At 45.1% G+C, this 25514-nt stretch overlaps 1 protein-coding gene across 4 annotated transcripts in view; it reads right to left on the bottom strand.

Annotated features, from left to right (window-relative positions):
- Positions 1–25514, bottom strand: part of DENND1A (DENN domain containing 1A) — a 2718319-nt gene that overhangs the window by 1019381 nt on the left and 1673424 nt on the right. For all 4 annotated transcript variants that reach the window (XM_069609457.1, XM_069609459.1, XM_069609458.1 and 1 more), the window contains exon 13: positions 1886–2011. In XM_069609457.1, the coding sequence (XP_069465558.1) occupies positions 1886–2011 (126 nt within the window). The remainder of the gene's footprint in view (positions 1–1885; positions 2012–25514) is intronic.

Raw genomic sequence — 25514 nt, 5'->3', positions numbered from 1 at the left:
CCACCTCATCTAAAAGAATAGGATGTCCTCAGCTCTAGGTTCAGTTCCATTCAAGAAGATAAGGATGGACATGCCCTCCGACCAATCCAATTTTCTATTTATGCACAGATGTATCTAGTGAGCAGATTATCTGGCTTCTATTTGATGGAACTGTGTTCCATTTGAACTGTATTCGTAGTTTAAAAAGTTATTATTTTCACAATGTCAACATAAAGTCTTCCACATAGCCGGTCCGATAGCACAGCGAGTAGAGCACTCCCTTTAACATCTGTGCAGAGCCTGCTAACGCAGTTTCGAATCCCGGCAGGGCCAAACTCAGCCTTTCATCCTTCCGAGGTCGATAAATGAGCACCACACCCCGTGGGGGGTAATAAGCAGCGCTCAGATACCTGAGGGTTCGTAGCGCTATATAAATGCTAAATTATTATTATTATTACAAGAAATAGGAATACGAGACTTCAAAATCAAGTGCCCCATACTCTTCAATAAATACTAGTAGTAAATGACTACCCTGCTTAGATCTGTACTCCACTGGGCAGTAATGCAAGCAATGCTGCATCTATGCAATAACACAGATTTGCCACAGGCTGCACAATGCCACCTGGAGATAACATGAATTGCACAGAGATACCCGCCAGAGTGACATTAGTGTCAGTGCTGAATGCATCACACACCTCACAGCAGGATTCACATCACAAATCCCCATTGTATAACAAGAGCCTAAAGGGCTGGAAAATAACCACCCAAAATAATATCATCTGGGAGCTGTTCTAAAAAATGTATCTAACATGCCGCCACAGCCGTTAAGAGAAGGATGCTTTATGTGTCAACAGTAACCAGCCCAGTAACGATGCGAGGAATTGTGGATGCATGGGCCCGATTTCTGCCTTTGGAAGGTAAATACGTTTTAGTTACCAACATTATTACCCGTTAGTGGTAAATAATGATCAACTGAGGGCAGTTAGTTTGACAACTGGGAGAGCAGGGCAATATAAGTTGTCAGCTGTACTCTCAACATTAGCAAAAATTGTCCTTAAAAACATTTTCTGCCAGTGCCAATTGCCAGTCAGTCATGCTGACGCCAAACTTTCTGCATTGAAGCCTCATGAGCTATGCTATGGAATGGAGTCTCAGTTCTTATACCCCTCCTGTGGGGATGCCTCACTCAGCCCCAAAACATATAAAAAGTCAAAACCTTGTACTGATAGAGATGACAAACGGGGATACTATGCTGAGCTTAAATCCCTATATGAGTGGCTGAAAGTTAATATATACAATCATAAAACAACTTGCTTAATTTCGCGTATTTCAGTACATTGAATGTCCATATCTGGTGTGCAACAGTTCACAAGCAACAGTGTTTAAGAAGGCTGAAGTCAGCAGAGAGATGGTCACCTTCAGAAAGTAACTTCAGATTGTGCATTTTCACTTCCAAACATCACTGGTTTGTGAAAGGAGCAAGCAGAAACAATTACCAAAATGCGACTCTTTCAGCACAGAACTCTTAATAGCACCGGTTCACTACACCAAGACATTCCTTCACACTTAAAACTGTGCACAATTATGTTTGGCCCTGAACAAAGCAAATAATCAATAACAAATGGCAAGAACACAGAGAGTATACAAAATAAGAAATGAGAGACTCAAAACCATCCATAAAAATGTAAGATCTGTCCAATAGTAAATCATTCCAAAACCGAAAAAAAAGGCTAACCCAAAGATAGTTTTAAACGATCACAGTGTTGGCTGCCAGGCAAAAGTCTTTCAAGAGGAGTCAATACATACTTGGCTACAATCAAAAACCTTTGAAGATATTGAAACCAACAATGAAATATCGGATGACCATTCCATCGAGCATTGTACAAGAATTTAGCGATACACTTACCGGTTCAATCTTCAGGGCACTGCGATAGCTGCCGAACAAGGACGCTTGGGCTTTTAAGAAAGCTCGCGCAACGCCATCCCCGGTCGTGGTGGAAACCTTCCGTAATCTGCTCTTCAAGGCGGAGACCTGCAAGAAGCAGCAATAAGGAACATGGGCAAAAGCAACAATAAACAATCACATCCAGTGAGCACTCTCAGTGCCCTCAAAGGAATTATTACAGCGGGGTAAAATGTACTTAAAAACTCGAAATGCCCTACAAACACTTATTAATAGAAATGGGTGCCATCACTAGAATAAGTGCATCCAAGAAGAATGCATCACATAACTTGCTATTATTCAGGAACATGCATTTGTTTCCAATTGTGTACTCACTATTCAGCTTAATTAGTGACTCCACACTAAATTGTCTTCCAGTTAAAGATCTAACTTCGATGCTTAGCAGGTGTCCTTATTTTAATGTAATCTGTTGACTATCGGGGATTGGGATTCAAACTAGCTCAGGCGTGCTCTATGTCGCTACTAACAAGGCATTTTAAAAATACATTTCCATCACAGACCCTCACTACTTCCAGCAGGGAAGAGGTGTGTCCTGTTTAAACTGAAACTTCATGTACTCGATCCTTACTTTGTTACATGCAGGCAACCGAGAAGTGCAATGCACATTTTTCTTGCATTAATTTCCCTATGAGGATTTTCTTTTAAGAATTCAGGATTGTTCCCATACATTGTTCTGCATTTAAACACGTTCTATGATTATTTGCAGTAATATCTCTGAAAATCAAGCAAAACTGGTAATGCTTTCCCAATGCTCTTACTGATACTGAATGTATACACTTTATTAATCATTGGTGAATATTAACTCCAGCCAAAAGGTTCTCTATAGTAACATTGCTGAAAGATATTTCACATCACGTCTTTTCAGACTTTGCTAGCTGTTAGAAATGCTAATAAAGAGTTTCCATGTATTTTCCCACCACTTAAATTCCAATTTATTGCCCCATGCACCTCTATTGCCAATCCATCTAGCCTTGCTTCTGCGGCATCCCTCGTTTGGTGTTAGTGGCGTCTGGGATGTACTTGACTTTAATTACTGGGACCAATAGCAATTAATCAGCATTCTGGACCCAATTGTTCCCTTACCCTCTGTGGAGTCAATTGCTTTAATTCTCAGTGGGACTCTATTCCACTAATGCCAGCCACAGGATATACACATCTGCACAGAATCAGACATCCTTTACGTTATTTCCATTGGTGCACCAATTTTTCAAGCTTAAAAGGTGCAACAATGTTTCAAAGAATCATCTTTTCCCACCATAAACAAACGCTATGAGTCTAGTGCTTTGGCTGCTCTCTGTTTAGGCACTTGGGGTCATCATCTTGTCTCTTTTTTCAGGCTTAGATAATGTTAAAGAGCTCACCAAGGCACGTGTGTAGCCTTATTCAAGAAATGACACTATGGCAGCATAGGGAATGGTTTAGGATCTTGGGAGTTGTAGTACAAAACATCTGGAAAGCAATACATTGCAAAAGTTGACTTAACATGAAAGCTTGTCATGCCAGCCTATAAGAGATATAACTGCATAACACTTAACATTTTTAACAGCTGAGTCAGACACCGAGTTTGTCTAACCAAATGAGAACCTATTTGAAGAATGGCTTAGCAACCATCATAGAGGAGATCTAAAGAAAGACAACACTCTTGGTGTATTAAGAAGAGTAGGTAAACACAAGTAAAAGCCTACTGATTCTTAGCTTGTCATTGTGTCTTCTGTTGACAAAATCCCACATATATGCCACCTTTGTGTCAAGTGACAGTGATTTGGGTAAACACATCTACAACACTTATCTGACTCCCAACATGCCTAGTAAACCAAACATAGGTCACCATTTGCATGGCTCAATGTTTTAAGGAATTCAATTATTTTAGTTTTAAGAAGTTTTGAGTGATCTGCATCTGTCCAATTGTGGGACATAAAACCATAACATTAGACTTGATTTTATTCATGAGAAGAACTGTTTGAATACGAATTGTGGGCCTCATTTTGAGTGATCTGTGGGCCTCATTTTTGAGTGTGGTGTTAATGATAAAAACATGTGGTATATGCGACTATCTAGGGAATTCGTCCCTTCTCCCCAAGTGGGAGCTCCCTGTTAGGCTAGAGTAATCAGCCCACTCTGTAATCCCCTCCCAAGGGGTAGAAGCAAGTGAGACCTCATTGGGAGAGACTCCCCATTAGGGGAGGAGGACTCCCGTTCCCAGGAGGAACTCCCACCAGCTGGATGTACCATAGACTAACATTGGATGTTTTCAAACAGAAGAAAATATGAACTGTTAGGACTGGGATGAAGAAACACCTAAGGGATATCATTATCTTGTGAGAAACGGTTGTTCCCCTTTAAATCCAGACGTTTACTAGGACGAGTATGCTGAAAAGCGTGCCTTCAAACAGGGAGGAGAGAAAAGCCAGGGACACAGGCTGTGGGAGGTCCTGGGCTACGCAACACCAGAGAACCGAAATCAGGGAAACCTGAGCGTTTCAAACTCGCTTACAATTACTACAAGGGATGCCAAAGCTATGGCAGTCCCGAGACGCGAACACAGCGGAGGACCAAAGCCCGAGCGGAGGTTCTGGTGAGACCATAGTGAAGCATATGTGGTGGACCAACGGTTGCGAAGACCGCCAACAAAATTGGATCACAAGGTGACTGAGTGTTGCCAAGCACAGGGACACCAAAAAAAGGAGAGAGAAACTGAAGAGGCAAACAGGAGAGAAAGAGAGCGAGACACACACACACCCAGGACCGAAACCTTCTGACAATTTTCCCCTCCAAGAAAGAAGTTAACCGGGAGAATGGGAGGTACGGGGAGAGTCAAGAGGATCATTACATCTCACAGCTAACTCGTCACAGTAGAAGATGGGGAAACTGGGTTAACTGGGTGAGCAAACAGAAACAAATATTGTGAATCAAGAGAAAAGGATGCTAAGAAGCTGGATAATAAAAGAGAACCAAAGGGACACAATACTATGGGGAAAGGGAAAACAAAGTGCGATCCTTCACAAGACCAGTATAATATTAAAGCGGTAGAAAGACAGGGCTATGAGCCTACAGACATAAACCAGATACAAACACCAGTGATCCAGTAAAAGTGGAATTGTTAGAACATAAAAACCTTAAAGCGGCCAAGAAATAGAGTCAAAACGGATTCAAAGTGAAGAAAGAAACAGCAACATTCCACTTGGAGAATTAACTACATTAATACAAGAAGTCACAAGAGACTATTTTCGTATTGTATATTAAAGACTGGTGCTAGTAGTACCCTCACAAGAAGGGAGTCTTGCTCAATAAATACCCTGATAATAATGATAAGTAAATACACCTTATATATCCCATGCAGTGCTTTTCCCCTCACACTAAAAATCCCATGTGATGTAAACACAAAATTAGGCAGTATTTTTCTTAATAGGACCTATTTAAAATATGTGTTTTACTGTCACCATTGCATTCATAATCTGCTCATATAGATACTTTTATTTTTTGAAGAGGTTGGAATGTGCGATATTAATACAGCATCAATTACATAGGACAAAAAAGAGGCTATGTGAGCACAAGGTGGGCACTCCACTGCAATGCAAGAGAGGTGACATGTACAATGAAGATGAGTGGGGCAAGGGCACAGTCTTGCTCAATTACTCTAAAAATAGGAAAGGATGGGCCATTAATTTTCCTGCAAGGCCATACTCGACGGAGGCAACAGGATCTTCATTTCGATCCATGTTAGCCAAAGTATGGAGGGATCCACGACGTTAAAAAATAGATGGCAAATACGTAGGTGTCATACATACAGTGACCCAATATATACAGTAAACACTGTTGCTTGATTACCAAAACTGCTAGATCATTGAACGTCAGTTATAGGGGTGGCAGAGGGCTGGAAAACTGAGGAAAACAGCCAGGTAACAAATCTTCCCTGGCAACCAGTCATCCAGAACCTTTATCTTCTGGCTTCAAAACTTTGTTATCTGACATTTCCTTATCTGGAGTGGTACTGTAACCAACAACGGGAGGTGCCTCCTCATAGAGCGATCTGGTCAATAGGTTGATGGATACCAAAGCTACTATTTATGAAAAGGCCAATGGACCGTACCTTGTTCTCCCTCATATCCGAGTTGATATCAGATTAGGAGTCTCCAAGTTAGGAATGTGCACAAGCCTCTCCTAGTGGACATCTCGAAAGAGCTCCTACTAAAAACCCAATGTCTACAAGTAATTCGTACATTTCCCATTATACTGTAGTTCCTCATGTTCCCACATTATGGTGATAAATCCAAACCTCACATCCAACACACTTGTGATGTAGCACTCAAGATGACAGTTGCCTAAGCAAATGTACTAAGTCTATGAATGATGCAGCAAGCAAACATTGAACAGTGCATGAGCAAAAGCTTGCTGTTCAAATCCCTTAGCCCAAGGATAGCAGCAGGAGCACAACCACCTCTTTTAAGCAGGATCCATTTAGCAGGGGATATATCTTGCCCATTTTATGAATCCGCAGTAGAACATTTTTCATATTTACATTAAACTAAGCAGTCTATTTGTGTCCATTTAGGCCTCATCTGTCAGCCACTTTCACTGTCGATTCTATCTAATGAAGAATTATTTATAAAAATCTTGTAACTCTTAGAAAATATAACTTGTGAGTACCCTCTCGGACTGAGGTTTATGGAAGTTTTGAAAACCTGTGAGCCTATCTGCTGTACCTACCCCTTGAGAGGCTCTGGCCTAATTTACTTGACAAGTTTGATTGGGTCACATCTGTACTCCATTTCACCCAATCAAAGAAGATTAGGGAGCCCAACTTTATTATTGCAATTCTTTTTAGGTGTGTTTGGGAACAGGATTTGGCTTCAATGCTTCACCAAGTAACAATGTATATAACACTTTTGCTGTGGATTCCGTTCACCTGAAACATGACAAAGGGCAGATCCACAAATGAAGAAAGGGAAAGAAGGCTACAGACAAGAGTTGGATTTCATTATTACTAGACGGCCCTAGTTTGGAGTTTATTTAATAATGAAATCAAGGCTTCTTTGTAGAAAATACTGCTAGTCTTTCCTGTAAGAGCTAGCGTGAACAAATTTTCTTTGTTTCCAACTCTGGAGCAAGCCACATAAAGCGGACCATGAGAAAAGCATGAATCCTGTAACTCGCTTCCAGCTACTTTGAGATGGAGTATTGAGATTGCGCAGCAACATTATTGACGTCCGGATTTGCAGCCGAGGCAGAAGCGACATCAACATAAGTGCTGTATGTGTAGGGCTGAAGCGTGTAAGCTTGAAGTGCTGTACCCGTACCTGTACGGCTGAAGCACGTAAGCTTCGTACTGCTGAGCTGGCATACATTCAGCAACCTCCGTGGGAAATTAAGTTTCTGTAATTGTCATGAGAGAATTGCCACAATGTGACAGACAACGTCATTTCGGACACTACTGAAGAGACATGCACCATTTCCTGTCACCCGCATCGCTACAAAAGCACCGTTTTGTGTCACCCACATGAGTTCATAAGTGAGTGCTGCTAATGTCAGCTAGAATGCTGAGAGTGTGGAAAGTTTAGGAACAATGAGCAGCAGAAGTTTTTAGGAACTGCTGAACTTTAGGAGCAATGAACGTAGAAGTTCAGCGCAAAGAGCCGTAATGGCAGGGGTAAACACTGCAGACCATTTAAAAAATAAATAAATAAAAAAGGTATATTTTATACTTGTCACATTGCCGACACCATGGGACCTACCCACATGCCAAATTTCAGGTTTGTAGCATGTTGGGAAGTATGCTGAACATTTCAGAGACACACACACACATATGCAAGCATTGCAGAACGCTAAAAAAATGTATCTTTTATAGAAACATTTTTTTATATTTGTTCCATTGTCTAGACCATGGAACCTCCCCACACGCCAACTTTCAGGTTTGTAGCATGTTGGGGAGTATGCTGAACATTTTGAAAAGACCCACACACATATCCACAAATGTCCCTTTTATATATAGACACTACTGAGGAATCTAGATCATTAGTCAGCACCATTATTGCACTGATGGCCACATTGTGAGTATAAATACGGATGTTTCCATAGCAACCTATAGAAGGGTGACACAAGGCAACATCCCCACGTGTGTTTGCTCCATGGTTGTTGTTCACCAGGAATTTCTCTGAGCAATTTACCATCCCAGCTCTTTTTTATCCAATGTTACAGACGGGAAAAGCATATGGAAAGCAGTCCGCCTTCCACCCAAAAGGGGCAGTCCATTCCAACCTGCTGGGTTACATCTATTCTGCGTGGTATCGCAAAAGTATAGAGACATGATTTAACCTCATTGGAGTGAGTCTGAGACATAACTAGGGACCGTAGCACAGCAAGAGTGTGGGTCATTGCAGCAAATATCTCTGTAAATTAGAGCAATTTGATATGCCTAGATGCCAAGGGCCCCATCACCATGGCACAGTGTCAAGATTGGTTATATGGAGAACAAACATCTGCTGTTCAGACTAGCGTGCAGGTACCAGTGGTATATGCTGCACAGCCTTTGGTAATAATCCTGGAAATATGGCCACAGATTGGCAAATCGCACTCTGTAACAAAGCCACATGTGTGGAAACTTTACAGGCCAATGTGCCTTCTAAGTATCAGGTGACTGGATCTGGGGTTGACTGTTGGGATTTGCACTGCTGGCATTCAACCATGAACTTGGCAGGCGGACAACTGGCTCACAAAGTAGCATCATCGTATTGCCAACCCTAATACCACACCTGGCCTGGACCAGGGATAAGGGGGAACACTTGCATGGGGAGGAGGTGGCAACCAAAGGACAAAGAGAAATCATACCTCCAGAAGACAAGGGGACACAGAACAAGAGAGAAGGGATGATAGCACTGAAATTGAGTTGGTCAAGCCAAAAGAGTCAATTAGGGTGGGAAAGACGAGCAAGAGAAGAAGCACAGCAGACCCCAACTTTGCAAAGCCATAAGGGCCAGCTAGTGTGGGAAGACAAGCATCAGACTTAGCAGTGAAGCAGAACAACGGTGTCAGCCATACCAAGAAAATCAACACAAGAGAGGGAGGTGGCTATACCAGTCGAGCCAGAGTTTACAAGAAGCCAGAGTAAAGAAGTGCTATACTGAGAAGCCTTCTGATCTGTGACCGGACTGGCAAGGGCCAGATCTTGAAATCGCTGAAACGGAGAGAGAGTATAGCCGGGAGCTCTAGTCAGAATCATGGGTGGAACATCAAGGCCATCCACCCAAATCAGGATGTCTTACTAATGTTGAGAGAGGACAGGTAAGCGAGAGCAAATCCTACCCCCATGTATTCTGACAGGGAGGACGAATACCCATCTGTAAAAGTCAAGGTAGCATCCCTAAGCCAAACAATGAAGAGACGTGTCTTGCGCAAAGCAGTGCAGAAACCCCTCTGGCAAAAGGGGCTTGCCTGGCAGCCGTTTAAAGGCCACCGCACCATCCAGGAAGCGACACAAGGCCAAGACAAAGACAACAATGGAGAGCCGGAGAAAGACAATGGAGGAGACAAATAAGAGTATGGAAGCACTAGAAACCTCCCAGGGTGCAGATGTCAGTTTGGGCTTTAGAAGAGTTTTCACTGAATTTCACGCTACCCCATTCTGATCCGTTTTGCTAAAGAAATCTCCACATTTATTGTTTATTGTCACCCCTAGGTCCAACAGGAGTTAACATCCCCCTGTCCTTATTTATTTATTGGAAATGTGTAAGGCGTCTATACAACAAATGATGTTTCAAGGTGCCACAAGACAAAAAAGGGTTGGGGGAACAAGGGAGAAAGATAACAATAACAGTCCTAACTAGGCCTTATGACATTCGGATTGTGCAAGTGCAGTAACAAGGAGTGCGAGGGGGGATGACGGACTGTGCAAAATACGAAGTGCTAGTATGGGAAGAGAAGTGCAGGGTAAAGAGGAGAGAGTGCAAGTGAAAGGGGAAGTGAAGAAATGGTGAAAGAGGGCCAAAGGGTCGCAGCTAGAGATAAGTCGACACCAGGAGGGCAAGTGCCAGAGAATGCACGGGTGCAGGGGGTGAGGGTCCACATGCTAAGTGTGAGGAAGGGGGTCGACTGGGCGTGATGGGGGGTACTGGTGCCCTGTAGAACTCAGAAGGAACCAGGCAGCCAGTCACTGCTGCAGATGGGGGTGTTAGCAGGGGACGGGGAGAGGGAAAGAAGAAGAGAAAAGGAGCGTCTTCAGGAGCTTCCGGAATTTAAGGAGACCTGGCTCAAGCCCGAGATGGGCAGGGAGGCAATTCCAGAGGGAGGCTCCTGCGGAGGAGAGAGATCTACCACCCACTCTCTGCTTAGAGAAGCGACTGATCTGCAGAGAGTTGGAACTAGAGGACCAAAGGGCTCTAGCAGTGGGTTTTTTAGGGAGAGAGCTGGATGTAGTGGGGTCCTCGGCTCCAGAAAGCCTTGTGGTTGATGCAGAGGGCCTTGAACTCGATCCTAGCAGCAACCAGGTCCAGGGGAGAAATTTTAGGGAGAGATGCGGTCCCTGGGTTTGAGGCCAAGGATAAGCCTGGCAGTCCTATTCTGGATTAGTTGAAGTGGACGAAGGAAGGATAAAGGAAGATTGAGGAAGAGGCTGTTGTAGTAGTCCAGCCTAGAGAGGTCCAGAGCTCGAGAGACATTGGGTTTCGGGGGGAAGGTGAGGAAAGGGAGAATGCCTGTGAGGAGGTACAGATGACAGTGGGCCTTCTTGGCAAAGTCTGCGATGTGAGGAGAGAGAGGAGTCAAAGATGACACCAATATATTTTGCCTCCCAAGTGGGTGAGGGGAGAGGAGCGGAGGGGACCCGTAGAGGGTGGCCAGAGGGTAGGAGGGAAGGAAGGAAGGAAGGAGCTGGGGTCCCGATGTGAAGGATCTCAGTCTTACTGGCATTAAGGCAGAGATCATTGGCAGCACACCATGCCTGAATAACAGTCAGATAGTCAGGGATGAGAGAGGAGGAAGTAGAGGGAAGCTTGAAGGAAAGCTGCAGGTAGATGTTAAAGAGCCACGGCGAGAGGATAGAGGCTTGAGGGACAGCGCAAGTGGAGAGTGCGATAGGGAAGAGAAAAGGGCCCAGTTGGACATGGGAAGGTCGGTCAGAGAGGAATGAGGTCAGCCAGTCCAGTTCCAGGCCTGTGATGCCAAGAGCGTCAAGGAGCCGGTTTGTCAAGGTGGCATGATTGACCGTGTTGAAGGCATAGTAAAGATCCAGAAGAATAAGAAGGGATAGAGAGTAGAGTTGGAATCAAAATTTGAGAGCAAATCTTTGCGATGTTCGGTAGAGCAGGTTCCGTGCCTCTGGCTGCTCTGAAGCCAGACTGGTGATCGTGGAGACAACCAACAGGTTCAGTGTGTTGGATCAGTTGGGAGACGACCAGCTTCTCCAGGAGTTTGCCCAGGAACGGTGTAATGGAGATAGGGCGGTAGTTAGCTGAGCAGGAGGAGCCGGCAGAGGGCTTTTTAAGGAGAGGATGCACAAGTGAGTGATTGAGGGGTAATGAGAAGCAGCCAGTGGTAAAGGAGTGATTACAGAAATCAGCCAGGGCTGGCGCAAGGGGTGCAATGTTGTCCTTGGTAGTTCTTCACACTTCTGTGTGCACCCGCTTCCCGAGGGAAATGTTTTCCCGCTCCTCGGTTTTCCCTTGCCTCCTTCGATCTACAGCTGGTGCCCCATTAGGTAGGTTCCAATACCTGTTTCAATACATTGGTGTTCTGCAGATTGTTCTGTCCTCACATTGCCCTTTCCTTTCTAGCTACCTGGGAATCCGGTGCTGCAGTTCCAGTCCACCTGTGGCCCCAATAACTGGTTAGCGAGTTCTTATATCTTCTCTGACTGGCAATTGGGAACTGCGGTTATTAGTCCACTTGGGAGATCACGTCTTGACACCTATTCGCAGTAGAAACCCAGTTGTGATCCAAGAACTGCTGAATCTGTTCTGCCAGCGAGGACCTGAAAGTGACGTCTGTCAACATCTTGTTGTCAAATCTCGACCTAGTAATAGGTGGACTAGAACTCCTTCGCGTGAGCCCCAGGAGCAGAGATGCATGGCCTGAGAGTCATATCCAGAAACATTGCATTTGCCACCAATGCAAGCTCCTCCTCCCCCACAACTAATCAGTGTGGGAATAGGAGTCATGAAGCACTGAGTAATACCAATAGCTGCGCTCCCTGACATGCCAAGTCCTCCATACATCTCGCATGCACAAATCAGTTACAATTATTGAGAAGGACCTAGACGCAGCCCCTCTTGGCTGCACTGTTGCGCTTGCAAAATCTAGCATACTGTCAAGCACACAACTGAAGCACTCCCAACAATAAAATACGGTCCACTCTGTACTTAATTAACAAGTCCTGCATTCCCTTAAAGAGCTCTGCCTATTCCACATTCGGGCCGTAGGTCCCCAACAGAAGGATAGAACACCCCAACAGACCTCCCACTATGGCCACATACCTGCCCTTGATGGCCTCTTTTTCAGCCCCAAGGCCTTCCTAACCCAAACAAGGAACCGCTAGAATAGGAGGAAAATGTGAACCCAATCATACAGCCCTTCCATCTCAACCCGCATTCTTCAACCAGTGGGCATCAAGATACGTCTCTTGCAGCACAGCCGCATCAACCTTATGCCTGAATAAATACTAATGCACCTGTCTCCGCTTCACCACATTGTTGAGGCCCCGCACATTCCAATTAATTCCATTCAAAGCGGCCATGAAAGAATCCCATAAACAATCAATCTTTCCTCCCCAAAGATGCTAAGACTGTTGAGAACACCATATTCATACAATATCAACACAAACCCAACAATAACCCAATGGACATCCTCCTTACCTACCCCCTACCCCGCACCTGAATCCCCCAACTGTGGGCGCCCCCCAAACCACCCATCCTAAATGCTGCAGCATACACATCCTGAAATAAACCTCAAACAAAGATTCCACCACAGATACCCAAAGTAGGCCTCACCAAGGCCAGAGTAATGGGCAAGAGGAAGAACAGTAGGGTGAGCCACTGCCCAACGCAACCTGAAACCCTCTGCCCCATTACCAGCTACTCCTTTCCTTCCAGACAGAGCAAAACAGCATAATATCCTTTCTATCCTGGCACCCGCACACTTGCCCTCTAACCCCATAGTAATCTCCACAACATATCTGTGCGGACCCCCCAGCACCATCAACAGTGCATCTCAACGATGTCTCCTTCATGCAGCCCAACAAGCCCCCAAACACAGAACAGTCCCAACAGGACCCCCTTTCTTTTATGCATTAAGCAACCTCCTCATGTTCCCCACATTTTTGGCATGAGGGAAATGCTGAATCCTCCTCCTGCTCAGGATTTTTCCCCCAACCTGCGACCTCTGCCATAGTGCCATCCTCATCCACAGACACACCCGTCCGGTCGACACCTCACATATAGCACTTGGTGCCAGATGGGTCAGGGCCCTTTGTGTGTACCCGCCCCCGCTTCTGGCCCCGGACCCCTCTGATGGTCTGGCATCCAGCCACTCCCAGGCATCCTCTGGTTTATGGAACAACAAAGAGCATCCCTCAGTCAGCACCTTCAGTTGTGCAGAATAGAGCATTGTGTACTTATGTCCTAGGCATTGTGTACTTATGTCCGAGCTATCTCCAACGCCCTCCATACTATGTCATACGATTTGCGTCGTCTTTGCACCTCCTGTCTGAAATCTGGGGGGAAAAAAACAAATCTTTGCACTACTCACAGTGTAGATGGAGCTCCGCCTGGTATCCTGGATGATAGCATCCCTGTCCCGGAGGTTCAAAGGTTTAGCCACAATGGCTTGCAAGGCGCCCCCCCATAGGTGGTCTCCTGCCTGGCAGCCGGTGTGGCCTTTCAATTGAGAACCACATCGAGAGGCCTTGAATTTTCAAGGTATCCACAAAGGGCTTCTCCAGAAACAACTCCATGCTAGGGCCTTCCTCAGCTTAACCCACTCCAATAATTCTGATGTTACTCTGCATGCATCAGCCGCACTCAGCGCCTTCTGCCTTTTTTCTCTAGCGACCGTGTGGCTGCCATAAGAGCATTAACATGGACTGAAACATCATTACAGGGTCTTGATAACTCAAACTCCCCCACTTTTCTTTGGTCCAATCTAACTAGGGTGAGCTCAACAGACACAGTTTGTACCTTGGACTCCAATGATGACCTTGCATCCTGAATTGCGTCAAGCAAACGTTCCATGATGATGGTGCCCCAGAAGCCAAAGAGCCAATGGCCTCATGCGTGACCTGTTGTGTCTGCTTGGACCGCCTGCCTCTGCCACCCATACACTGCTCCAGCTTCTGCTGCTGTCCCTTGACCATGGTGAGAGCGTCAGCCCACCGGAGTGCAGCCCACCCTTTTTCACTCCTCTTTCACTCAGCAGGACACGCTACTGGGACAGCCCCCTACTGGACACAGCTCGTCCAAGGACCCAGCCCCAATCTCCCACACCACTTCCATGTGTTGATTTAGTCAGTCAAGTGGTCTGCGCCCTGTTCAACAGCGCTCTTCGCAGTTCAGGCGCACTCATAGGCCCAAGACGCAGTCCAGCACTACCACAGGTGTGTACACAGTCTCTAGGAGAATTCAACCAAACCAGACAATTCCCCCAGCACCAGCAAGCTTCCACCCGAACACCAGAACTATGCATCATGATGATCATGGAGGGTTGTTCCCCTAGCACCCACTCCTTTTCACATACCAATGAGGCCTCCCTCTGCAAGCAGGTCACTGCTATGTGTGGCCCCCACAGCTCATGCCTCCAGGTCAACCTCACTGTGGACGCTCCGTCTCCACCTGTGGCTCTGCCTCCAGTCCAGCACGCATACGACGGGAACACCTGAAATCTGCCCCTTTGGGCTGTACATGTCCTCCGGGGTGCCTTTCGAGCCCTGCTCAGCAGGTCCACTCCTCAGGACATTCTGGCAGCCACAAGGCCATGCTGTGCCAGATCGCCAGCTCACGCAGCCAGAATGACTGCTCCCCTGCAAGAACACCACCCAAACCTACGCAGCCAACCTTAGCTGCCAAGGCTATGAGAGCCACTCATCTGCTCCGCTGGCATATGCCACACAGGCCGCTTTTTCACTCTATCACGGCACACCACTCGCAGCACTCAGCACGTGCCGTGAGGCCTCTTAGTCTCCACACAAATGCCCTGACATGGAACGAGCCAGGATATCAGCAGGATGATAGGGGAAATCTCAGATCACAGCGCTGAGCTCACAGAGATGCAGCCATCTTGGTTGGGCTTTCTAGCACCCCTCTCAAGCATTCAACATTGTTAACACGTGAAAGGTGCCCAAAAATGAGCACAGTGCTGAAGACAGTGCAGCAGCGTTGCCTCTCCAGCTTTGCCGTTGCATACTCCAGGTTACACATTTTCCAAATAGATCCCCAGGTAGCAGTGTAAATAAACTTTTTTCAAGATTTAATTTTCTCTTCCTCAATTTAAGCAATGTAATTGCTTCAAACCCAGCCACCATTATTTTGGTTTTACTTTTATTTACTGTAAGGTTGGTTGCAATACAGAGTCTCTCTAGTGTTGAGATTGAATGTTCTAACGCCACAAACTTCTAGTCCAGCTGGACCATATCGCCAGCATAGGTCAAATGTTTTATCTACATATGACCTAATTTAGGGGGAAATGGTTCATTTGCTTGAAAAAGCAAGCACATCCACCAGATGCAGATTGAATGGGAGGGGACAAGAATACTACATTGCGTTAACCCAATCTCTGTACAGACTTTGACGATCCTTCAAATAATGTCACTTCTCCCCAAATGGGAGCCGCTTTCCAAGAGGCGAGGAAGGTGAGTCTGCTAACCAATAGTCCCCATAGGGGTGGTAACATGTGGGAGGATCTCATGGAGAGGGGTTCCTCTCCTGGGGATAAGGACGCAATTGGGAGACACAGCCCCTTTAGACCCCAACGCTGCAGGCTGATGTTCGGGCTGATGTTAATGCCCGAACCTTCTACACATAAGCTCACGTCCGAAACTATGTGTTATTGTAAAACCACCATGATGTCATAGATACAGGGACGAAGAAGAGCTACAATCAAGCAGGATGCAGGCTGGGTCAGCTGCTGTGAATTGAACTGACGTTACGCTGTGTCTGTCCCTGCTATTTAAACTTAAAAGCAAAGAAGGACTGGGTTCTTTGTTGTCTTCTGCCCCATCCGGCAATGGCCTGTGCGGTTCTAGTATGCTAAGAGCTGTTGTACATCCAGAAGGAAAACCCGGCAAGCGAGGAGACCACGACCAAAGCCCATTAAGTCAAGCTTGAGCTTTGGGAGACTGCAGTGAGGTATGTCTCTAAAGTTAAAGAGACCAACAGCGTGAAGCCCGAGAAGCATCTTGCAAATTGGTTTAGAACCAGCACAGTGAAACAGGAGAGACGGAGAGGTGGTGGTGCAACCTCTACTGGGTGGACAATCAATCCGACAACAGTGCAGAGACTCCCATCGTAGCCTACAGCAGAGCCTCGTAGGGAAATGTGCGGAAAGACTGTGGTGGTGGCGTGACCTGTCGTGGGTGGACCGAGTGGTCCGACAACTGTGCGAGACCACCAGTAACAATTTTCCGCAGAGAAAAGCAGACTGCAGAAGTAGCTTGAAAGAAGAAGTTGAAGCAGAGAAAGACGACCCGCAACCCCTAATGATAGTGGTGAAGAGTTCCCAAAGAGAAGGTAACAGGATCAAGTACAAGTCCGCTTGTGTGCTCGGAGGATTCGAGACTGTAAATTGTGAGGCAGCAAAGAAAATAGTAAATCACTTTGTACCGTGATTCCCTAGGCAGTTCCACAAGAGTGTGGTGCTGGAGAGTCGAGAGGCACTCTGGGAGCATCTTCGTCGTCCCAGTGGGGGGGCAAGCAAAAGGGTACAAAGAAAGTGTAATGTGTTAAACTCTCACTGAAAGAACTACACGTTTTGTTAAAACCTATAACGAACATTGGGGAACCAGCTAGGAGAAGGGAGTCATTCTCTTAGCCCCACGAGGATCTTATATAACTGTTTGTTACGAAAAGCTTGGAACTTTACTTTGAGAAAACTTGGCATCCTTTGCATTCAGGAAAAGGGAGTCTTTCCGTTGGTCACGATCAGAACCAGAACTTTTATTATTATGGATTGTAATGAAGGGGTAGTGTAGGAGTTTTTTTGACTGGGACGGTGCCTTTTGATTTGGACTTTCATGGACTTCCTGATGAGCACTTGAGTTTTTGTGGTTTCAGTAGGGAAACTCTATTTAAGAAGAGATAGGTTTACTTTTCTGTTGAAATAAAAGTCTATAGCAACCACAATGGCTCCACTTGGTCAGTCAGTCTTGTCATTCCTTGTCGCCACAAGACCATCTGGTCACTTTCAAGTTTCAACCATCAGGCCGGACCAAATCATCGTCCATGTTTAAGGGATATCAGAATGCTATGTTAAACACTTCAGTACCAAAAGAGACCAACTTCTGCCAAAGCATGACAGATAGAGAAATACATAAAACAATGTCATTTGAGTTTTTCTGTGCTGCACATATTGTTCTCTGAGTCTTCAGTCAAACAACTGTGGGTAGTAGAGGAAAGATTCCTAAATCCCAACTTGGAAAAAGTCAATTATTGTCTCACCTATGCTGCTCTCCCAGGGGCCTCTTAGCTATGGCGCTGCATCTTGTAGTACTATCATAGAATAGTTTGCCTTTGAATCTTTTGCACCCTTTCTATACTGTGACAAGGTCAGTACGCTCGCCTTTGCATAAGTGGAGGGGAATCTCTACTTGAATAAGGTGGGGGTTCTGGCTTTAATCAAAGGAGAGCAATCCAGAGCCAATCCTCCCGTTGAGGAGGATGGTGGCAGATGTGTGGACCCCAGATCATGCCCTTCCCCCACCCCCTTGTGTCAGTATGTTTTTGGACATTACAATCGTGTCTCGCGCCATGCCTCTCTACCCCAGTGCTCACCAGAGTCGTTAGCGTTGTTGCAGAGAAAACATGCCTAAAACCGTGAAAAAAAAAACTTCCTTTCCTGGGATAATTCCATCTGCGTCGTTCTACACGGAGTAAATGACAAAAAGGATTCTTAGGAACGGAGCACAGTGTACATCGTAAGATGAAGTCTCTAAGCGCTCTCATTACATCGTTACTTAACCATTCTAGTTAATATACGCTGATGACAATGTACTCATCGATCATTCACATCTGGGTTTACAGTTATGCAAGCTATAACAAAATATGCTGAGGAGAATGCACTCATAATTAATGAAAATAAAACTAATATCATCCGTTTATGTAAACAAGTGAACAAACCCCACGCATTCACATGGAGTATTGTTAACTCTGTGATATTGCCTGTAAGACATTTAACCTACCTGGATTGGTACACTGGTGCCTCTGCCAGTAATAATTAGACTAACAAAGAAGCCAATTCAATTTGCTGCTCAGATGAAGCGAATAAGCAGCAAGTATTTTAGGTTCTCTATGTTGCCTCTCAGATTAAGGAAGTTCCAGCTTTGCTATATGGCCAAGAGATTAGTTACCCGTCTACGCATATATACTGGGTTAGAATTGAAGCCATAATATGGAAAATGCCCCTTAATCTATTAGAATGTCTTCTGGTTGCGGCAATAAAATATCAATTGGGACTCGTTTTTTGGCGTAGTTGGTATCGATGGAAGACCTTGACTTTTTTTTTTCTAGGAACTTGCTTGCAGTTACCGGACTTGATTTATGAGGATTTGAATTTCATAATGGTTGCAATAAGCCTGGTCCGGTGGCTAATTTTTGAGCTTTTGCCAAGTCTATTCTAGTTAATAGTAATCAGTCTACGGATATGATGAGAGAGAATTCTCTTCTAGTGGAAAAAACACTTTTCTGGGAAGACTGAGTTAAGTCAAATGACAAAATGCATGGCTAGAAATTGTACAAGAGTTTGGCAAAGGGAGACAACTCTGGGTGCCGTCCCATCATACCTGTGAACATGTCCCAATTCTTATTGGGGAGCACCGTGTTCCTCCGTTTTAGGGTGAACTTATTACCAACCGGAAGAGATTGTGTCTGCTCGCTCTAAAGTACAAACTTTAAATGCTGCAATGTATGTAATATGGAAGACATTGTTCAATATAGAGAATAGTAAGTGATTTATTGTCCAGGGCTACAAAACATTAGATTTCTACTATTCGGTGGAGTTGTGCATAATGAATTAATGAAATGTTTTGGGTGAAGATGTTGAGCGGACGTAACACATCACTCAATAGCTGTATTGGAATTGTTTAATCATATAGGTTTGTTCTCACTTCGAGGGTCAAATCAATTTGATATTTTTTACTAGGGTGAAATATGTGTTGAGGAAGAAGGGATGAAAGCTGGGGTTCCTCTTTTAGAATATTAGTTTATACTGCAAATTAAATGTGTATTTAAAGTGACATTTTTTACTTTTTAATGTTTGTATGGGGATTAATGTGCAAGGTTAACTGTATAACCAATTCACAATACAAAATAAAAATAATACTTTTGAGTAATTCCTCTCACAAAAAAAATACATTGATTGTGTATTTCAACGATTAATGGCACAGTAATTCTAAATGGATGTATATTTACAAATAGATACCGGACAGGTAATTTTAGATGATCCGCAAATTTCCCGGAGTGTAACGGGGCAGGCAATCCTTTTGTGTTCTCTGCCTTTTCCGTACAATGCTGATTATTTTCACCAAAGGGGTTTACTTAAGGTAATGTGGTTCTAGATTTCCGTGCATTTTTACATCTCCTAACAGAAGCAATGACGAAAACTTCCATGAACCCCTATAGACTTCGCCTGTTATTTATAGGTGACAGACAGGTGAAATCCATAGGGAATCAGGCATCTCCACCTGTGGGACAGAGATGCAGGGGTGTTTGCAGCACAGAACCGGAGGAAGGGCCGGTAGCGGGCATACAGCTCTGCCCCCCAAATTTCTGCTGTATGCACACATCATGCTTTACCAGCATAATGCGTACCTCCACTTGTGAATTACGATCCATTTGAAAAGCTAATCGGGGTCCCCTATTCAGACCAACGAAAATTTGGCAGCCATATTAGGAGTACTTTATCACTGAAAAACAATTAAGCAAAACACTGAAGGAGACAAATGGGTGAAACGGCGCAAAAGGAGAGACACTAAGGGAGCTATTAACAAAAGGGAAGTTTGGGAGGTGGGCTTCCACTGCTGGCCACAGGCTTGATCTAACCTCACTGATTGGCTGCTTTCAGTGAAACATGTTTTATAGTAAGAGATTTTGTGAAACCATCTCTGGGCACATACAGTAGTAACACACTTGCTCCTGTGGGTTATTCAGGGTTAAAGTATAAATCTCCTGTGCTCTCCGTCACAAGCCTACTAAAAAAAAAAAACACACATTTCAAAATGTTAACTATTCGCACACAAAACAGGGTCGGCTGTGCTAGGGTTTATTGCTTTTTGTGAACGGTTTGAGCAACCGACTTCTGGATTCTCTTTGAATAAAGGAAGCAGGAAGTGCTACAAAACAGCAGGCTGCTGAATGCGAGTCAGGAAATCTACAAGAGTGTTACTGACACTGTTGAGTCAACTGGGGCCGGCAATCTTCCGAAGGATCTACTGCCATAAAATGCGGTCTGAACGGCGGCTTTCATGGGCAGCACATGTTGCAAATCTGATCAAAGGGGACGTTCATTTTTTTTGACAGGCTGACAATACCATTGTCACAAAATTATGGGGATCAGTTAACCAAATGAGATTTCTGAACCACTAAAAATAAAAATGTGTCACAGTATTTTTTGACATTTTTTTTTATTTGATTTAGCTGGAAAACAGCCTTTGAAATTTTAAAACATTCAAATAATACAGTATAACAAATCCACTTCAATTCATTCATTTCAGTTCCTTTTTCCTATTTACAACAGGAATCATAATCTAACAAAACAGCAACTTAATATTTTTTCTAAAACATATAAGCTACAAGCAACCCGAATCACTTCTAAATAGGACATATACATAAAAGTGCATCTTTCCTAATGCTCCAACAAATGGGGAGATTGCATAAAATGTCACGGGTATGTTTGATGCTGCAGGGGACACCCCTCTTTCCGACTATGAGGATGGAAAGTGCTGCCCAACGCATCCTGAGCAGGACAGTGTGCCTTTATTAACAAAGCAGGTCTGCTGGGTTAGATAGAAGCAGCTCCCATAATGCACTGAAATGTGCTCAAGCACCACCACTTATGGGCACTTAAGGGCACTTGCAACTTAAAGAAAAAATAAAAACAATTACTAGAATGCAGCTTTCAAAAGCCGGCGAGTTTGTACCCAGCAAGTGGGGGGGTTATTCTCTGCCACCAATACGCCCATTGTCGGTCTCCACTGACCGTTTTTCTTCTTCATCAGGAAAATCCAGGAGTAGAAGCCTCTTCCCATTTGCTGGTATGGTACCGGCTCTACAGCTGCTTTTAGGAGTAGCGTGTGAACCTCCAGCATGACCTGCTTTATATGATGCACCTTGCGAGGAGCGGGTGCAAGAAATGGAGGCTGGTCCAGGAATTCAATGGTATGATCTTGGCGAACCACCTGTAGCACCCACTTGCTTGATGTTATCCTTAGCCAACGTTGGTGAAAACGGCTTACTCTCCCTCCCACCGGAGTGCGTCTTGAGAGAGGAGGAGGATTGTCCATTTTGCTGGCTCTGGATCTTGGCATGGTTAGAGCCACGTTTACCCCTATGGGTGTATCTGTTTGTAGACTGGATATCTGTCTTGGAAGGTATTACTCTGCGTTTTTTGACTGTAGGAGGGGCGGCTGAAGCCCCTGTATTTTGAAGACGCACCTCAAAAGGATCTTTGTGTTTGTCCTTGAGGGAGTTTATGGCTCAAGCCGTATCGGTGTCAGCCATTATACCCTTGAGATGGTCGTCAATCTTTTTTCCAAAGAGGTCTTGCCCATCGAAGGGCATACCTAATATGTGAGCCTGAACCTCAGGTCTAAAGTTTGCAGCCTTCATCCAGGCTTGTCTCCTCAAGACTGTTCCATGGGCCATTTGCCTGAAGCCCGACTCTGCCATGTCAACAGCCGTGTCGATCATATGGTCGGAGGTAGCCTCACCATCAGATATGATTGATTTGGCCTCGACTTGCAGATCCGCAGTTAAGTGCTTGGTCACCTTGGACATACAGAGTCAAAGCTCACGGTCTAGCCATGCAGTCATGGCAAGAGCGTTTCCAGCCCTAATGGTGAGAGAGGCCGAAGATTATACCTTCCGGCCCATGGCTTCCAATTTACGCCCTTGTCAGGTGGAGCTGAAAGAGGCGATGATGGATTAGCCAATCTTTTCCTGGCTGCAACCGTTAATGACGGAATCCAGTTTGGTATGACCCCTTAGGCATAATGGTGCCGTGACTGGTGCCTTATACTTCTTCTCCGGTCTTGTATCAAGGGCCTGTGTGGACAATGGCGGAGCCAAGATCTTTGCTCCAGTGTCCCATATTGTGTCCAAAAGGGGAATAGTAGTGACTGTCCTTCTACGTTTGTCTCTATGTTCATAGAGCAACGATTTTTTCTCTTCTGATGCAACTTGTAAATTAAAGAGGTCCGTCACCGTACCAATCATTGTATGGAAACACACCAGTTCATCAGGTGGTGAAGCGTCTCCTGGGTAGTCCTTCTTAGGTTTCTCTACAATGTAATCGTCCCACTCGCTCTGCGGGTCTTGCTTCTGGGTAATCTCCCCTTCTTCAGGGTCTGAAAAATCCCTGAAAGGATCTTCCTGCCAGTCGGAAACAGATGTGGTGGATGGAACTATTGTGGGGTCCCTTTTGGGTGGTCTTGGTGTAGCTGATGATCTAGGAGGGGAGACCCTTGTCGGCGAAGCACTGAGCGTCCTGCTTCTGGACCTGCAGGGAAGTTCCGGTGAGCGTGCTCTCTTCGAGGTCTGCTCCTGTTAGGAGAGCTCCTTGGAGAGTTATGGGGTGGTGAAAACTGCCTTCGAGAAGATATTTCCATCGGCGTAGAGGAATGATGCCTTTGTCTCTGATGCCTATTAAATTTGTCAATGATCCTCTGCATTGAAAGCATGAGTTCCGGATTATACAGCTCTGTGGGCTCCTCTGGGGTGGGATGCCAGGGAGGACTGTTCTCCTTGGGAGTGAGGATCGGTTGCTTAGGAATGAGTTCGGAATCCGAGAAATCCCCCTGTAGGATGATGTCAGGAAGTTCTGCCATCTCTTTCAAGGCAGACAGTTGGGATCCTATTGGCATATTCAAGGCTTCCGGTCTATGGAAGTCTGCACCCATTGGTTTGAACGGCTCGCTTTCCTTGGAAGGCGTGTTTGAAATATCCATGGACAGTGCCTTGGACTTATTATTTTCCGTTGAAGCGGAGTCAACTGTCATCGACAGTGGTTTGGGTGGTTTCGTTAACAAGGATGCGGTCGACGATGATTTCGTGGACGACTAAGGTTTTGTGGATGGGTGGTGCTCCTTCTCCGTCGATGATAGCTTCGTTGATGAGTGGTGAGATTTGTTTGTTGATGATTGCTTAGATGTGGTCGATTTCAACGACGATGACTTAGTCGTGGACAACGAGGTTTGGAGCCTCGTCGTTGATGTCTTGGGTTTCGTTAACGGCTTGCTCGTCGATGGGCCTGTACCACGAGTGCCACTCGTAGAAGCGTTTTCGATGACGATTGCCCCCCCAGAATTTATCCTTACCTTTGGAGGAGGTTTTCTCATCAGGGTGCTTTCTCTTTTGGCCTCCAGAACCAAGGGAATGTGTCAATTCTACCTTTTTCTTGCTCCTATGTGAAGGGGAGGAGCTTCTTTCCACAGAGGAGGCCCTTCTTTTTGACGTTTGCCTCTCTGAGGGCTTCATAGACAGTACAGGGGCTGTCTTAGCAGAGTGTCCTCTAGATTCCAAATGTAGAAGGAGCCTTCTATGCCTGTCCTGGAGAGTTTTGTTAGAAAATGTCTTACAAATTTCACACTTGTGAATGTCATGTGGATAGAGACAGTATATGCACTGCTCATGAGGGTCTTTCGTGTAGACCAGTTTCTTCTTGCATCTCACACAGTCCCTGAAGAGGGAAGGCTTCGTGGTAGTAGGTTGCTCTGACATGGTGTGAAGAGAGAATTTACTTGACGAATTTCGAGTGAAAACAAGTGTATTCTGAGCCCAGAAACACTGCAGGAAGAGTGATCAGGAGATCAAGGTAAAGCTGTTTTCTGAGAAAAAATATTAAGGTAACAGCAAAGAAAAATCGAAAAGCTGAGAGAGCTGAGGATTCCCTCTAGTCTGTTAGGCTGCGGTGACAAATCTGAAGATGGCTGCCTGGGGCAGAGCTTAAGCCCTGCCACCTTATTGGTTAGGGTCATAAAGGACCAAATTTAGGTGGAGGGACTACACAATTGAATGGCTCATAGGCTATAATGGGCAATCTACATTGTGTTTTCAATCACTGAGGATTCCCGGTCTGACGACGGGGAGTAGTCAAGCATCTGAATCTATGAAAGATCCAATGCTGGAGAAACTCCTGTAATCCCTCCCTTGTTCACCTGTGTTTATTTATTGTGGAGCTCTCCATCCTGCTTTTCTACAGGGGCGTGTTGAGATGAAGGAACCATGGAACTTGGATAGCTGATGTACTCTATAGCATCTTGCCTTGAAAGGTCTAAACTTTAAGAATGAGTCTTTGGGTAATCTTTAAGGGCTTGAATTGATTCCTACGTTGGAGAGATCTCTCTTCTTAATAATTTGCTCTTTTCCCCTTTTTTTGCAGGTTCTCGGAATTTGGGAAAAGAATTATGGCTGCAGATGACTGCAGAGTTAATCAGGATGAGAAAACATTTTTAAACACATAGGTTCGCCGATACGGAGTAACTGCAGCCTTTAAGGAAGAGCGCGGAAACAACTGTGAGGTGAAAACCTGAAGAACCTTTAGGTACGTAAATGTCTATTAAACGTCTTTTCTTTTTAACTGTTAAGTTTGTTTGTAAATTAAATACCTCTTGTGTTTTCTGCAGGTTTTCGGAAAGCTGAGCAAAAGTACCTTCGGAAGATGCAGTGGCTGCGGAAGAAACTGCTGACTGACGATGCTGTGGCAGTGAATGAAACTTCTGACTGGAGATGCTGTGGCTACAAACGAAAACTGCTAACTGAAGATGCTGCGGCTGTGAGTGAAACTTCTGACTGAAGATAACCGCTTCAGAGATAACTTCGGTTTGATAAGTCTTTTCTATTAACTAAAGTTTTCTGTGAAGCTACTGTCTCTATATGCTCCTTTTAAAGGTTCTGTGAGGAGAAACGCGGAGCAGACGCAAAGTGCACGTTCCAGCAGAGGCAGGGCTTAAGTAGCTTCCTCTGCAAAATGAATAGAACATGCTGCAATTTGTAAATGGATCTTGCTGCGGCCATGTTTGGTGTAGGAAATTACGGTAAAACATCACAAGAGTCTGTGAAAGCATATGCTGTGAATGGTGTAAATGCCATATGTGCGAGGCTAACACGCACCTTCGGCCTACTGACTGATATAATGTTCCCTGCCTAGCCTGGTCCCCCAAACAAGA

This window comes from Ambystoma mexicanum, chromosome 8 (assembly GCF_040938575.1).
Source record: "Ambystoma mexicanum isolate Mex_15411 chromosome 8, UKY_AmexF1_1, whole genome shotgun sequence".
NCBI lineage: Eukaryota > Metazoa > Chordata > Amphibia > Caudata > Ambystomatidae > Ambystoma > Ambystoma mexicanum.
Note: the sequence above shows the minus strand (reverse complement) of the source record. Positions and strands in the feature narration are given on the sequence as shown.